At 57.3% G+C, this 15,837-nt stretch overlaps 5 protein-coding genes across 5 annotated transcripts; all 5 read left to right on the top strand.

Annotated features, from left to right (window-relative positions):
- Positions 1 to 933: 933 nt before the first annotated feature.
- On the top strand, positions 934 to 1,622 carry B0T15DRAFT_494240 (VPS4-associated protein 1; the record flags this gene model as incomplete). Its single annotated transcript, XM_062866998.1, has 3 exons — positions 934 to 1,044; positions 1,119 to 1,447; positions 1,505 to 1,622. The coding sequence occupies 3 exons, from the start codon at positions 934 to 936 to the stop codon at positions 1,620 to 1,622; spliced, it is 558 nt and encodes a 185-aa protein (XP_062721902.1).
- Positions 1,623 to 3,421: 1,799 nt separating this feature from the next.
- Positions 3,422 to 5,037, top strand: B0T15DRAFT_397510 (putative chaperone protein; the record flags this gene model as incomplete). The annotated part of the gene is made up of 3 exons (XM_062864906.1): positions 3,422 to 3,506; positions 3,653 to 4,009; positions 4,076 to 5,037. 3 exons carry the CDS (start codon positions 3,422 to 3,424, stop codon positions 5,035 to 5,037), a joined length of 1,404 nt encoding a protein of 467 aa, XP_062721901.1.
- Positions 5,038 to 9,349: 4,312 nt separating this feature from the next.
- B0T15DRAFT_218682 (uncharacterized protein) lies at positions 9,350 to 9,831 on the top strand. Its single transcript, XM_062862780.1, has one exon. The coding sequence runs from the start codon at positions 9,449 to 9,451 to the stop codon at positions 9,767 to 9,769; it is 321 nt and encodes a 106-aa protein (XP_062721900.1). The 5' UTR covers positions 9,350 to 9,448; the 3' UTR covers positions 9,770 to 9,831.
- A 643-nt stretch (positions 9,832 to 10,474) lies between these two features.
- On the top strand, positions 10,475 to 12,574 carry B0T15DRAFT_396585 (uncharacterized protein; the record flags this gene model as incomplete). The annotated part of the gene is made up of 4 exons (XM_062864846.1): positions 10,475 to 10,704; positions 10,804 to 11,298; positions 11,381 to 12,004; positions 12,115 to 12,574. The coding sequence occupies 4 exons, from the start codon at positions 10,475 to 10,477 to the stop codon at positions 12,572 to 12,574; spliced, it is 1,809 nt and encodes a 602-aa protein (XP_062721899.1).
- Positions 12,575 to 14,085: 1,511 nt separating this feature from the next.
- On the top strand, positions 14,086 to 15,747 carry B0T15DRAFT_218655 (protein-tyrosine phosphatase-like protein). Its single transcript, XM_062862779.1, has 2 exons — positions 14,086 to 14,357; positions 14,412 to 15,747. Exons 1-2 carry the CDS (start codon positions 14,311 to 14,313, stop codon positions 15,613 to 15,615), a joined length of 1,251 nt encoding a protein of 416 aa, XP_062721898.1. The 5' UTR covers positions 14,086 to 14,310; the 3' UTR covers positions 15,616 to 15,747.
- The last annotated feature ends 90 nt before the right edge of the window (positions 15,748 to 15,837 follow it).

Here is a 15,837-nt window from a genome sequence, read left to right as displayed (position 1 = left end):
CCACTCGGGCAAATCACCTTCGCGCAGTGGGCTCACATCAATGGTTTCTTGATCCATCCTCGCTACGCTTTCAAGTGGCAATATTGATGTATCTGCTTAGGTAAATAGAGTATCGGTTGGCGGCAGTTCAGACAACGAGACAAGGAGTCAGTTATAAAAGACCATGAAGAGGTTCTGTTTTCTGCAGGCCGTGACATGGTGTGGATGTCCCTTGCTACCTAAGGAAGGAACAGTAGAGTGAATCTCCTAAAAAGGAAGGAACACTAGAGGGAGTTGGTAGAGTCTCTGGCACTACGGCCCGAACTTTGAAAGATATACCTAGCACTCGATTATAATAGCACCGAATGTCGACGACCGTATATCTCACATTCATATAGCGATTTCTATCTGACCCTCACTTCCTGCTCTTGCTCGTCTAATGCCTTTTGGTTCAACCTCTGAGCCTTGGCCTCGCCCTCGGTCCTGTCGGGCATCGACGACTGCGGGCGGAAGGGCCGATACGTGAATGGCGGCCTACATTGGCAACGTATTAGGAGCTGCCAAGCTGGAGAGCGGTGTATCACCTGGTATTGGACGCGTCCTCATTCGGATGCTTCGTGGTGGCGTCTGTCAGGGTCAAATGTGAGGAATTGACTCCATTGTTGACCTCGTACCATATGTACGCTGGTGTCAGACAATGTGACGTCACTGCGGGCATCAACAGGAGCTCCGGGCCAAGCACTGTGCTGCCGCACGGTATTTGCTGATTCTGCGACTGTGTCCGTACTAATTAGTAGATCCCCGCCAACGATCGGCGCTCAGCTCAGGGCCTCGGGCTGTTCCGCCCGCATCTTTCTCGATTACGTGGTACAGTGTAGTGTGCACGCCCAGAGAGGCACGCAAAAGGGGCGTTGAAGCCGGAGGAACCGCCATTCAAGGTACGGACGGCGCGGGATGGCATTCCCCAATCTTTACGCGCACCGCAAGGTGGCAGAGACGAAGGCGAAGTCGTGCGACATTTGCTACAAGCTCAGCTCCAGCGTCCTGATCACCCCGGACAACAAGGTTCGCTCCTTCCCATCACAATCCTCCGAGCGCGTCGCTGTCGCTCACGAACGCTACGATCTGACACTGCCCAGGATTGGTTCTATGTCTGTCCCGCCCACCTTAAGGACCCGCTCTTCTGCACGCCCAAGATCGACGAGGCCGCCATCGAGGCTCGCAAGAAGCGCGAGCTCGAGGCCGAGATTGAGCGCGTGAAGAAGGAATACGAAGAAAAGCAGAGGAAGAAGAAGGAGAAACAAGAGGAAGGCGAAAAGAAAGACGATGCGGCAGAGGACAAGAAAGACAAGGATAGCAAGCCCGGAGAGGACAGTCGGAAGAGTCCGGACAAGAAAGAAGCGACCAAAGATGATGCCGCTCCCTCGCCAACGGAGGAGGAGGAACCTCGTGTCTTTGAACTAAAGAGGTGAGAGAGCGTTGTCGCACTGCTATCCCTGGCGTCCGCTGACCGGTACGGTATTAGTACATTCTACCAGCAACGGATAAACAGGAAGAGACAAGCAGAAATTGCCAGGCGCAACCGCGAGCGGATGCAGGATCCGACCTTCTTCCCTTCAGTTCCCAAGAACCTTCCGTCATAACGAGTCTCCACTCTCCACACTTCACAGACCCAGACGGCAAGTACGTTGCTATTGGGTAGCTGGACCCCAAGTACCTCGAACCAAATCCCCATCTCTGTGTGGCATCTTACCTCTAGCTTTCCGCTCAGCCGACGACGTCCTTCCCTTGAACGGAGTCCCTCTCAGAGACGAATAAATGGGCGTTGCTACTGATCGGGTCCGATCTGTCAAAGTACAATCGCATTTTGGCATTTCTGGCCCCCTGGACAACCTCTCATTTGATACACTTGAGGCAGCGGGGGCTCGCCAGGAAAGCATCACTTTGCATATTGCGTCCCTCCACCAGTTCAGGCCGCAATGTACAGCACAATATTCCGAATATGAAAGAGTTTTGTTTTGTCGGGCCGAAGAGAAACGCCGACCGCACGTGGCTTCTTTTGCATCGCGAGCGACTGGCCAGCGCAGATACACACTCTGCCTCTCCTCTTTCCGGACTTGGGACTAAGACTAAGGTAGTCACGACATACAGCCGTTAGGCTGTCATAGACTCACAAGTCATAATACACATGCCGCGGTTGGTATCGGAACTATCACCCCGCCCCAATCCACACTTGAACACCGCAGTCAGTATGCGTGTGCGGCTAGCGGTTTCGAGCGAAAAGGCGCCGGTGTTTGGGATCAACGGAGCCGCTGCCTCTAGCCAGGGTCCTGTCAATAACGATTCCTCTATCGATATTACTTATGGCGTCGACAACTTACGGCGGCAACAATTACCAGGAGGCTCCCCGGCTTCCGTCCATACATGACACAAGGGTCCATGATGAATTGCCGTCGTGGTTGGCCAAGCACAGGCGTCCCCAATGCCGCCGAGAACCCGGATGGAGAGACTCTTGGTTATCAGCACGTTCGGTGTTGTTGGGCATCAGCCACGCCACGTTTTCCGGCACCGGTATAACCCGGCCCGTTAAAAGCCATCGTCACACACTGCCCCGTGACAGTGACGGTCGTGATGTGGGACTCTACGTCGGGGACAGTCGCGGGGGTGGTCACGCTCGCGAAGACGGTCCAGGTCGTGCTGATGGAGGTGGTTGCGGTCAGGAGCGCTCACTCGATATCGGTAGAGGCCGGCGTTTCATGAATGGGTACGGTCCTGGGCTAGGGGCAGGGTCAAGCGGATGGCTGTGTGGCATTTGGAGGGTGTTCCGGGGCTGCGTACCTGTACTACGGTAACCGTGCTGGTTGTATCGCTAATAGACGTCCCGGCCACGGCCACGACGATATCCGTCATGGTGGAGGACACCGTCTCCGTCGACGTTCCGGTCGCAGTCAGGATGACATTTGTCAACTAGGGTGTTATACACGGTCGGAGTCGCCGTTACGGTCATGGACAAGGCTCCAGATGTGACGTCGGCATATCCTTCAGTCGTTGCCCGACACTCAGCAACTCGGAAATAAAGCTTGGCTCAATGATCCAGCACCAATTCATCATAGGCCTCTCTTACATGTCCCTTATGAGTTGGTAATGTTGAGTAAGAAGATGGTTGGCGGGGTCATTTGAGAAGACGTTTTGACGTCACATATACTTACACCATTGCCAAATTCAGCTTAGCGTCACTCGTACTATTTGGTCACAATTTCCAACACAACTGGTTGCGACCGTCAATTACTAGTATCATGGACGCGTCTGGCCGACGATAGAGTTCTGCCGCTGTAAGATCATTTGTAAACTTGGGCTACAATTACCGCACGGCACGATCGCGACTGCGGCTCTTCGGTCAATCGGTGACTTTCTATTCCTCTGCGACTCCTGCCTGCCCCCCATGGCGGCGCAACTCGACACCCACACCCTGGGCCTCGTCTTCCAGTCGCGACCAGACATCCTTGCGGGCATCCAGAACGCTGCCGGTATGCCCTACCGTCTCCTGCCTTCGTCAAGACCATGCGCTCAGCGGCCCTGAACGAACAAGGACAATGACTGCGCAACCTCCGGATCTCGAGACCCAAGAATCTTGACTGCTAACGAAGCGTGCGGCGACGCCTTGTCGAACCAGATACCCCAGCGCGTACAAGTCTGTTCAACGACATTGCCACTTTTGTGTACGAGCGGCTGGCCTCAGCTGTTGATCTCGACGATGGGCCCTCATCGAAGAGGAGGCGCGTGGATATCGCACAAACACAGCGGAACGGACAGACGGGGAGCAGAGCGTTGCCCGCTGGGTCGCAGCCGGCTGGCTTCAACGCCGACGCTGCTGCTACGGACCCCGTGCTGCTCGAGGTGAAGGACATCTCGGTTACAGCGCCGCAGCGCAAGAAGTACGACCTATGCTTCACCAAGAATTTCCTATATGCCCGGGCGCCGGGGTCTTCAGTCCCGGTGCAGGGAATTGCGTACGCGTGGACGGATATCGGTAAGTATCAGCTGCTCGCCTTTTGGCCGCGAGCTCGCATTTAACCCACCTGTCCTGTATCATTAGACCACGCGTTCTACCTGCCAGTCCCCGACAAATCCCAAGTGCAGTACAATTACGTCCTCCTCCCGCGGGATAGCTACCTCCCAACCGCGAAACAAGCGGGCGCCGCACCGGGCGACAAACAACAGCCGCTCGAGCCACTCGTCTTCACCGTCCCAGCGACGGCTCCCAAACCCGGCAGCATCGCCGGTCCATCGGCCAAGACAGCCGAGGCCGTGTCGGACACCTACAGCACTCTCTTCCACTGGGCGCTGACAACATCACTGCGCGCGGCGGGCAACCACGCCTGCCAGCTCGTCGCCTCCGACCCCAAGATCTTCCACAGCGTGGCGCGGCAGCCGCACCGGCCCAACGAGAAGGCGGTCCACGTGAAAGCCTTCCGCGGCAGTAAGGACGGCTTCCTGTTCTTCCTGCCGACCGGCATCCTGTGGGGGTTCAAGAAGCCGCTGCTGTTCCTCCCGCTGGACCGCATCGTGGCCGTGAGCTACACGAACGTGCTCCGAACGACCTTCAACATGGTGGTCGAGCTCGACAACAACGATGGCGAGGAGGCCTTCGAGAAGGAGATCGAGTTTGGCATGCTCGACCAGGAGGACTATCAGGGCATCGACGAGACCTATGTCCGCCGGCACGGGCTCGCCGACCGCAGCATGGCTGAGCAGAGGAAGGCCAAGCGCCAGCTGGCGGAGAACGCCGGCAGCAAGAAATCGGCTGCTGCTGCTGCTGCTGCCGGGGATGAGGAAGGGGCTGGTGAGGGAGGTGAGGAGGATGGCTTGACCGAGCTGGAGCGGGCCCAGCGCGAGGCCGAGCAGCGGCTACAGGACGAGGAAGACGAGATGGAGGAGGACTATGACCCGGGAAGCGAGGGCGATAGCGAAGGTGAGGGGTCAAGTGACGAGGATGATGATGATGACGATGATGACGCCCAAGGAGGCTCTGACGAAGAGGAGGAGGAGGGTGAATGAAGTAACCCGCTGGACGCCTCGCCCTCGGCAAGATGTCTGCTTGTGGAAAGCATGGCTTCTCCTGCAGTACGAGCCCGAGACGAGTGGTCTGGTGTTCCGAGTTAGGCCACGTTATGCGTAATACGAGAAGCTGATCTAGTTTCGGGCTCTCTTTGCTCGCGCCCTTCGACCTTGCTCAACCCTCGCCCTTCATCATGCACCCTCAAAGACCTTCGTCCCAAAAAGGGGTACGACACTTGCGAACCCCTGGCATTCAACGAGGGACCTTGCGCGGGAGCTCGACGGGCCAATTCCGCTCTCTTCTTCACCTCCTAGTGTACGGCCGCTCAACTTGTTGGTTCACCGAAGGCACTGGAAGACTTCGGCCTAATTAGCACTCCCCACGCTAATTGTAAAGATCTCTTTACCCGGGATAGGCGTCGAGTGCGGCGCTTTTTTTCCAGCCCCATCGGACTTTGACACACGCGGGGTAGGGCTACATCGTGTCAAACGGTCCATCAGGGGTGTCCCCTACGCTGGCTTTCTTCATTCGGCCTTATGCGTCTGGTAGTGTCGTTTAGGGCCGCGTTAGCGTGATGGCAGTTTTAAGCGTCATGGAAGCGGCGTCAACGACTCTCGGGTCGTGTCGGCCTTGAATTATATCTGTAAATAATAAGTTCGGTTCTTGGCCGCTTTGAGCCGTTCTACTACCGGTATGTGGCTGCTGGAACTGCCGTCTTAGTGTAGTTGTCTACAGAGGTTTTAGTTCTCAGACGGTCTGGAATGGTGGTGGATATGGTGGATGTCGATCCGAGTTGAGGAGGCCTCCCCCTCCCTGAAGATCTCTTCCCGGTGCTCTGGGAGAGGTGCTTAAAGTGAGACATGTCAACGGAAAATGCCGTGACGATCACCTGAACTACTGAGTTGTGGGCTCAATAGTCCCAGAGAGGCGGCACGTCCTCGGGCAGTTTGGATGTAGTGTATGGTGCATGGGGTAAAGTGATGGTGGGTGTAGTGGAAGGTCGACGATCGAAACCCCTTCCGAGTTTGGATCCTGCACCATGCCCGGGTCGTACTTTCCGTACGAGCCAACACCGATTAAGGTACCTAAATGCTGTATTTCGTATGAACCGTATGTACCGTATGTACGAGTACGAAGATTATTATATACCAGTACGGACTATAGTGGCACATCTGTAAGTGTTTGTATTGTTTATACGTACGTATTGTACAGTACATTCTCATACACTATAATACAGTACATACGCCCAGGACATATCCGTACATATAAGTCCGAGCAGAGGAATAGCGGGCCTCGCGCACTGCCAGGGCGTGATACGAATACTTCCGTCTGCTTTCCTTCTGCTTCTGCACTATCCCAGAATGGAGTCTTCATTGGGGAATACTCGCCGAGAATACAACCTGGGCTTGCAGCGCGACTGCTGGAGTCCCGGACTTGATTCGTACTGTGTGTATTAGACAACACATACAGTAGTACGAGTACCAATCCTCCTCACCTTTCGTCCCGGGCACCCACCCGGAAGGATTTGCATCGCGTTCACCTAGGTAAGCGCTAGAATCTCAAAGAAACCCAGGAGAAAGATTCGCGACAAACACCAACGGGAAGACCGGGGAACACCCGGGTGGAGAGCTGGCGCATTCCCTCACCGCCAGCACTGCGCTGTACCAAGGCCATACTGTGTACACCAATCGACCATGTCTTGACGGAATTACCCCGCAACCTAGTGTACATGTACATACACAGTAAGCATTTCGAAGCTTGCGGGGCGATTGACACCCAGGACATGCAATACGTACCGGTAGATATTTGGTGATGAACTGTACATACGGAACCGGAGTTGCATTCATGGTATGTTGGAAGTTAGTGAAAGCCGGCTTTGCCTGAACTGTTCAAGGTGCTCCTGCCAGCTATCTGTGCTTTTGCCATGTCACCATGTGGGGACACCCTGCATTGAAGTCTCAATTACCTACTCTACATAAACTTCCACAAAAAGTAGGACGGACGGAGAGATAAAGAACTCGGGCTACGTACGGATATAATGTGGCCCGTATTGCCCCAGGCCAATAGCATCCCGTCGGGATTGCCAGGGCAGCCTGCTTGTTTGGCCCGACCCTACCATAGGGCTGAGATGGAAAAAAGCAAAAATCACGCGGACAAGATCTGACAAGTCCCCGAGAGTGATCAATAATCGTCCGGTACAAGTCTCTTGCAGCACAACACTCTTGGGAGGTAGGCTCCCCCTGAGCAAAAGCGTTCAGGGGTAAGTTGGGCTTCATTGAGCCAGGAGTCTGTCAACCATTGGGTGTACCAAATCCCCCAGGTATTGAACCAATGTATAGAAATGGAAAGGACAGTGACTGGGCATTAGATACTCTATTTGCATGCGTTTTTGACCTAGTTGTGACGAGTTGTGTGGTGGACTGGTTGTTGTGGATGTGGAACTGTTTTTCTTGTCCTTCTTTTTTTGTCTTGTGTGAGACAAGTCTGTGTCTCTTGCAGCACACAACCTGTGTTGCTTACTCACAGGGAAGTACCTCCACATATTTGCCACACCTGCCCCCGTTTCCCTGCGGTTGTTGGCAGCTGAACTATAAAGCTGAGCTCAGGTGAAGTATCACACCTTGCCAGACATGGGCAAGTCGCCGACTTCGTCGTCTTGGGCTTCCACGTACGGACGTCCCGTGCATATATATTGGGCCTCAAGTCTTTCAGCTGGATCTAGCAGTGCGGATCTGGGCAGAGAGGGAAAGGCATTTCCCATGTCGGACATAGAGTACGCGTGGACGCATCGTCATCTCGTCCTTGCATACCTATGTACGGTTTGTTTTTCCTTCTTCCTTTTATATTGCCTTGTTTGGCAACCGGAGCGGATGCACACAGCGGCTTCCTCGGACTCGAGACCCTTTTGCCGGTTGCAGACCGCTTAATGCGCGGTTTATTTGTCGTGTACGTACCTTAGGTACGGATACCGGCGAGGTCTCTGTGGTTGTACTCGTCCTCGTGAGTAAATACCAGGGACATACGTAGTTGCTGAAACAGGTAAACCGGTCCACAAGGCACCGGGGCCTGCTGCTGTTTCGGAAATTGGAGTTCATGTGCTGCCATCAGTGCCGATCGCCTGCTGCTACCTAGATGACCGCCCCCTCCTCTGCCACACACAAGGGGCCCTAGTGCTGATGGGCATTACTCGCGTGCCTCGGTTCTGGGAAAGGCAACGCTCTGTGAAGCGGCTCCCTGCTTGCCTCACCAACTACGAGTTGTGTGTATGTACGCCTTGGCTTTGGTGCTTTGCATGACTACGGCCGACATCTAAGGCAACGTTACCCATTTCTCCTTGCTTTCTATCCAGCGCCACAACCACCACATTGGTATTTGCTGGAGCGACCCTACATGTATGTAGTACATGTACATTCCTCAGATACTAACGCCCGGGCGTGCACGCGTATATAGTACGGGACATAGGCCCAAAGGTGTCGGCCATGTAGTAATAAGCAGCTGAGGCAGCAAACACTTCTGCTATACACAGTATGCCTGGTACCCTACGAAGCTTTGGTGGAAGCCACCTGACGGAGGTCTACATTATGACGTCCACCTAACCTCGACCTCGAGTCACGCGCGTGCCAACGAGCCAACACGACGTGTCAGCAACTTGTGAATACATTACCCTAACCCCGTCCGCGGATTCAACGCCTTTCGGGAGCCCAGCGGCGCGAGTTTCTCCGACATGCGGTTGCGTAACTTGGCGCGTGCTTGGGTGTCTGGAACAGCGCGATTTCTCACCATACGATCTGATTCAGCACATCCCAGAGGCTTGCAAACCCGTTTTGGGGGGTCGAAACCGTTAGCCGCCACATATCTCGAGGTTCAGATCCGGGAGTGAAGAAGAAGCTGGGTGGCTAGGTCTCGCAGCACGCAGGAAGCCATCCATGATCCAAACCCCTTGCGAATGGAAGCCAAGGAGGCACGGACCCTCATCAGGACCCTGTCATTGTCAAGGTCCAGAGGGCTGAGAGGCGTCGAGACGAGTGGGACCCGGGCTTCACTAACCGTTCTGGATGACGCGACGCTTTTCCGCCCGCCGAGATGGCAAGCGTCTGCAGTTACCTCCAGCTCGTTCCAATCGACCCCCGGGCCGTTCAATCTCAGGCTGCATCTTGCTAGTGTAGTGTAGTATCCGTAGTGGGAAATGGACGGCCGCCCTTCCATCTCCGCTAGCGCCCTCCTGTCGCCCAAAGACTCCAAACCCCATTCCCCCTTTGCCGTTCCGCGTGTTCCGTCTTCTCTTGTGTCCCCTCTCTCCCCCTTGGGTAGGGCTGTTGCTGCATCCCGTTCCCTGGCAGCCCTATGAGGTGATGTTTGTCGCCTGCCAGCAGGCGACAAACAGCGAGATGTTTGCAGTGCCGTACACTAATGTACACACCCTCCACAGCGTCCACAGCAATGCTGCTTACACAGTACGCCGCCGTGCTGGCCTTCTCGGGCCGCCTCAGCTTACGGGGGGCACTAAATGACGGGAGCAGCCCGCTCCTCGGTTCCAGGTTCCATGGTCGCTGCCGGCTGCCCACTGGGCTGAACCCGCTGCGACCCCGAGCCGCCATGGTGCCAAGTTGGGTCCGGCAGGTGCTGGTCGTCGTCCGGCGCCCGCACTGTGACAGGCGTTCCCTGGCAGTTGCAACGATCCCCCAGCACGCACAATTTCCATCCTCCTCCGCACCCCCCGACCCCTTCTGAATCCCAAATTACCAATGGGCTTGGACTCTAGAACCGCTGTATACATAGGTAGTCACGGGCCGCAGTCCACCCGTCTTCTGTTCCTTTTTGTCGTTCCACACACAGTAGTGGCCTGCCTTCTACGTTATTGAGCACTACCCTCCCCTTCTCTAGTCCTCGTCTTGATCATGTCATCAGTGTGAGCTGGATTGTTGAGCTGTGACCGCAACCAATCCCAGGACGAGAGCCCGGGCAACACCGGCTTGATGAATGCCCGGTGCAGCTGAGTGTTCAGGATTGTGACCATCACCAGCTGCCGGTTGGAAAGCCGGAGTTGGTCTCTGCTGTCTGACTGGATCCCGGTTCAGCTCCAACCAGCCTCAACCTCGTAATAATAAACACCGCCGGGTGGCAAGGCGCTTCGCCTGTCCCCTTCCAGCGTCTCCCCGGTTCCCCGCCGCCTCTCCACCAGCACTTTACACACACCTTACGACGTCGCCATCGTCACCGGACCAGCGGACGTGCGTCACCGCTCGGGGCAACGTCAACGCCATGGCTGCGATCCCCATTCAGGCGTCCTCCCGGTACGGAGGGAGAGACATGAGTACCAGCCCTCTCCCGTCCATCTCGGCCGGCCGCGACGACGCCTTCTCGAGGCCCTTCTTACCACCTGGTCGTCCCATTCCCTTCCACGACAACCTCTCGCCCTCAGCGGCTTCCAACCCCATGGCAATACGCGGCTCAGATCGCGGCGATGTGCCGCCGCCATTGCCGCCGCCCCGGCTGGTGCCCATCAACGGTCCCGTCGATCCGATGCTGCAGTACAAGGAGAGCCTGCGCCGGGACGACTATGGGAGCCCTGAGAGCGATTCGTTTGGGCATAGCTTCCGCCGACGAGACTTGTCTTTCCGGAGCGACCTCTCTGATGATGGCTATCACAGCCTCGACAGCATCAGGTTCGTTTCCGCCCCCCAATCCGCGCGCTCGAGTTTGCTCTTGTGATGTGGGCCGTCTTTGAGCTTACAAGCCCTCCCCTTCGGCATTTCTTGTTGCAGGTCCTCCGGGTTTCCCCCTTCGCCCTACGGCCAGCACCCGTTGAAAGGCTTTGGGCCACGGCCCCATGGCGACTCAATAGACAGCTCAATGCTCGACAAGCTAAACCGGTGCGGTAGGCGATCGGGCCTCAGCGCGTCGGTCAACGACCTGCCAGGCCCTCGCCCGCACCACGCGCAAGTGACGACGCTCTCGCTCCCGCACCGCACGAGACAGCCCTTCCATCTCGACACGTCCTTCACAAAGTCACCCGGCGCCGGCGGCTTCTCGGCCACGTCTCCGATATACGGGCCTTTCGGCCGCGGCGCACGGGGATCCTTGGGTGCCGACAGCAGCGACTTCGAACGCTCGCCCCTACCGCGAACGCAGATGCTGCCGGGCTCGATCCCAGAAGACAGCACGCCGTCGTCCTACGGCGGGCATGACGTGCGCGATGAAGAGGTGGACTTCCCCATGGACGAGACCACGCGTATGCGCAGCCTTGCCATCGAAGATCAGTGGCGGGAAAGAGACTGGGACCGGGACCGGGACAGAGAGAGAGAGAGAGAGAGATCGGGAGCGCGAAAGAGAACGAGAAAGAGAGCGAGAACGAGAACGAGAGCGAGAACGAGAAAGAGAGTTGCGGGAAAGAGACTGCTACCAGCCCGGCCAGAAACGCCGGGCATCGTCGCCGCCCAGCGATGATGCGGCCCTCGCCAACGAGATGCCGCGGAGGCGAGACCACGGTCTCATGGGCCGGGGCTCGCCCGCACCGAGGTTGCTCGTGATACCGCAAAACTCGGTGTCGAGCGTGTCCTCTGCGGTGAGCCGGAGTGGTAGCTTCGCCAGCAATCTTACGGCCAGCAGCATGACAAGTATCGGTTCCTTTGGACGCCGCTCGCCCAACGGTCTGTCGCCCGGCGGCCTGTCGCCGACGGATGCGCTGAGTTCGAGCAGCCCTTATGCCCCGCCGTCCAGCATAGCGACGACCTCGCCCCGCGCGTCGCTGGGGCGTAGCACCGCCGGTATAGCCCCGTCACCGCATCAGTTGACACCAAGTGAGCAGATGCTTCCAGCACAGGTTACGCGCACGGTGGTCTCGCCCCGGAAGCGCGCCGAAATCTCCAAGAGCCACGGCAGCCTGGCGTCTAAACTCAAGGGGCCTTACATGTGCGAATGCTGTCCCAAGAAGCCCAAGAAATTCGAGACGGAAGAAGAGCTCAGGTACGGATTACCACTAGTACTCATGAATTCCTCCACTTTAAAACGCACACCTTAACCCTGGTATCCCTGTCTAACTGGTTTTTTCCATTTTTTTTGCCACCGCCGTGCAGAGCACACGAGTCCGAGAAGCAGTACGAGTGCACGTTCTGCGGCAACCGCTTCAAGAACAAGAACGAGGCCGAGCGGCACCAGAACTCGCTGCACGTCCGCCGGCACAGCTGGTCCTGCTCGGCGCTGCGGAGCTACGAGAGCGCCTTCCACGACAGCGCGATCCGACCCGGCGAGGCGGACGTGTGCGGTTACTGCGGCGAGGAGTTCCCCCGGACCGGGTGCCAGGACGCGGGCGCGGCCTGCGTGAGCGACCAGGACTGGGAGGAGCGCGTCCGGCACCTGCAGGATCAGCACAAGTTCCGCGAGTGCAACTCGGCCAAGAAGTTCTACCGCGCCGACCACTTCCGCCAGCACCTCAAGCACAGCCATGCCGGCACCAGCGGGAAATGGACCAACATGCTGGAGAATGCCTGCATGGTTGAGGAAGAGCCCCCCACATCATCAGCTGCGACGAGATGACGCGGCTCCTCCGCTTCTGGTGTTGGTGGAACGTGGATTCGGGGGGGGAGGGCGGAGGGGCGGTTGAATACCCAAGACGCCATCAACCTAAGGATCCAGATCCTGCAAGACACCGACCTCTACTGGACGCCAGTGTAGGGCTGGACTCATTCCCGCAATTCAGGGGCAGACCAAAACATGGGAAATCTTGACCCGTCTCCACAACAAATATCCCGATCCCCACACTTCGTCCGTCCCATGCCCCCCGACGAGTCAGTCAGTCAGAAAACCCAGAACCCCATGTCCTATCTGGCTCGGTCAACAGAAACGGGAACATTTTCTGTCTGGGTTTTCGTCCGGCCCGACTCCAAGGGAGGGAGGGAGGGAGATCGCGAAGAGGCTGCAGCGCCCCACAACACAATACAACAACAACAAACCGAAAAGCGTTTCTTGGGCTGCTTCACACCAAACTTCCCGATTCTGGGCAGGGGTGGGGCGGGACAAGGATTCGGTTTCGGCCGATGCAGTGACCGTTACGGGGATGGCCGAGGGATGGCAAGGTGGGATGCTACCTTGGCTGGCCAGGGAAAGCCAGGGGCTACGATCCTTCGCAGATTGCAGCAGGAATGGGCGTTGGCAGCCTCGGCCCTGGGGGTTCGTTCATGCAATGCAACAACAACAAGACCAACCCTTCCTATCGGAGTCGCCATACACCGGCTATTCCCTCGGTCTCTAACCACGGTCTACCTTACACAAGGACAAGGGCAACTCAAACTTTCACCCTCAACGGTGATTGCCTTCGGGCTGTATCAGAGGGGAGGAGGCAGGGGAGGCAGGGGGAGGGGGAAGGGGGGGGATGTAGCGACCGATCACTGATATGACCGAGATCTCTCTGCACAACACCATTGTTGGCAGTGTTGGATCCTCTTGCGGTTTTGTGCCACGGTCTCGGTCACCGGCTGACGGCTTGCTTTTAGCCTCGTCAGCCAACCATTGGCAGGGACAGCTCTAAAAAGTTTGTACATACATCACGGCGGGAAGGTTTGCCGCTCTGAAACGAAGTTATGACCCGGGCATGTCATGAGGCGTCAAGGTTCAAAATAGGGTTTTTTAATATTGAGAGCAAAAGACCGGGTTGTGTCGGCGGCTTGAATGTGGGTTCTTTGCATCTTTCGTTGGTTCATCCAGGCAACATGGGCGAAGTGCCCTGATTTGTAAGGCTAAACGTCATGGCATAAGTAGGAGGAAATTTCATGGCGGCGCTCGGGGGAGTCGGGGGTCGGAGGACGCCACCGATGGAGGCCGCTCCCATGCCCATGAGCATGAAGGTTCTCGGAACGATGATACAAAAGTAGGCAGTGGTTAGTTTGTACAAATTTCTAACTCCATAGCCCCTTCGGGGCTTCGTCGAATTGTGAAGGCCTGTCCGTATATTAGGTTATCCTGTCGTCGTTGCTATCCTGCCTTGCTGTAAGGTGCCTGTTGGAATGGGATAATAACCTTTCTTACCTGCAAAGATAACGTTACCTGCTCGTTAAGGTGTGTATTGAGGTACGATGTAATGTACGTACAGCTTACTGTATTTGATGTATTGACATCCGAATACAATACCGTCCCACATTTAGTGTTACCCCTGGCAAGAGTCACCGAGGGCTGCCCCACCATGGCAACACAAGCCCCGAAAATTACACCCCTCGGCCGCTGCAGACCACGACTCGACACCGGCACAAGCAAATCACCGACCGAAATCTACCGATATGGCCCTGAATAGAATCAACGGGGCCGATGAACTCTATGTCGGCGGGTGAGTGCGTCGTCAGGGGTAGCCGCACTACCGAATCTCTGACGCGCCCTGTAGCATCTTCGGCGTCAACCGCGCCCAGTTCGTGCTCGACCACAACATCTCCCACATTTTGTCCGTCATCAAGTTCTCGCTGGCCCGCGAGGACAACGCCTATCGCCATGTCCAGCACCTCAGCATCGACATCGACGACATGGAAGACTCCGACATCCTCGTGCACCTGCCCAAGATGGTGCGCTTCATCGACCGCGGGCTGCGCGGCACCGCTGCTGCGCCCAAGGAATCGGACCCCAGCAGCAGCAGCAGCAGCAGCAGCAGCAGTGACAACAGCGCTCAACCGCCATCCCCAGCAACAACCTCCTCCTCCTCCTCCCCACAAGCTCGGCAGCCCGGTGCCGTGCTCGTACACTGCGCCATGGGCAAGTCCCGCTCCGTGACGGCGGTGATCGCCTACCTGCTGTGGAAACACCCGCACCGCTTCGGCCGCTCCTCCTCCTCCTCCTCCTCCTCCTCCTCGACCGCCACCACCACTACCACCACCACCGCGCAGCACGCCGTGGCGCAGGCGCTGGCATGGGTGCGGCAGACCCGCCCCGTGGCCGAGCCCAACGATGGCTTCATGCGCCAGCTCGAGCTGTGGTGCGACATGGGCTGCCCCGCCGACAGCGACGACGCCGTCGAGCGCCACCCGGCCTACCAGCGGTGGGTGTACAAGCGAGAGGTGGAGGACGCCGCGCGCATCGGGAGGGCGCCGGACTGGATCCGTTTTGAGGATGAGGAAGCAGCCAAAGAAGATGAGGAGGGTGGTGATGGTGGTGGTGATGCGGGGAGGAAGGGGGAAAGGAGCGGGACGGAGCTGAGGTGCAAGAAATGCCGGCGCGTGCTGGCTACGGGGCCGTTTATTGTCCCGCACCAAGGGGGGAACGACAACGACAAGAACAAGAATTGTCCGCATTTCTTCGTGGAGGCGCTGTCGTGGATGCGCCCCATCTTGGAGGAAGGTGCGCTCGACGGCCGCCTGATTTGCCCAAACGCCAAGTGCGCTGCGTCGATAGGCCGCTATGCGTGGCAGGGCTTCAAGTGCAGCTGCGGCGAGTGGGTCGCGCCTGCGTTCTCACTGCAGAGCAGCAAGGTGGATAGGGTGGTTGTCGCCGGGCGGAGGCCGGGCGGTGGTGGTGCTGGAGCCATTGCCGACCGGATGGCGGCTCTCGGCATCCGCATGCCGCCGGGCTCCGTTGCGAGATCCAAGGAAAACCTGTGACGCAGAAAAGGCAGGGCGGCGTAAAGAATCGGTGACGTAGCGGGTGGCTCCGCCAGCAGCTACCGCCTTTGGCCTTGAGGGCATTGTGTCATCAAAGCTTCGGCATCAAAGCTCTACCCATCAGGATTGCAAGGTAAGCGCTGATTTTGAGGTGCTGCGTTGAGCCCTGCACTTCTCTGGTGGACCACGCGCTGTTCACTCGAACTGTTATCTTCTACTGAC

This window comes from Chaetomium strumarium, assembly GCF_033439665.1.
Source record: "Chaetomium strumarium strain CBS 333.67 chromosome Unknown B0T15scaffold_4, whole genome shotgun sequence".
Lineage (NCBI taxonomy): Eukaryota > Fungi > Ascomycota > Sordariomycetes > Sordariales > Chaetomiaceae > Chaetomium > Chaetomium strumarium.
The sequence above is the reverse complement of the archived record's forward strand: the minus strand, read 5'-3'. Positions and strand labels throughout refer to the sequence as shown.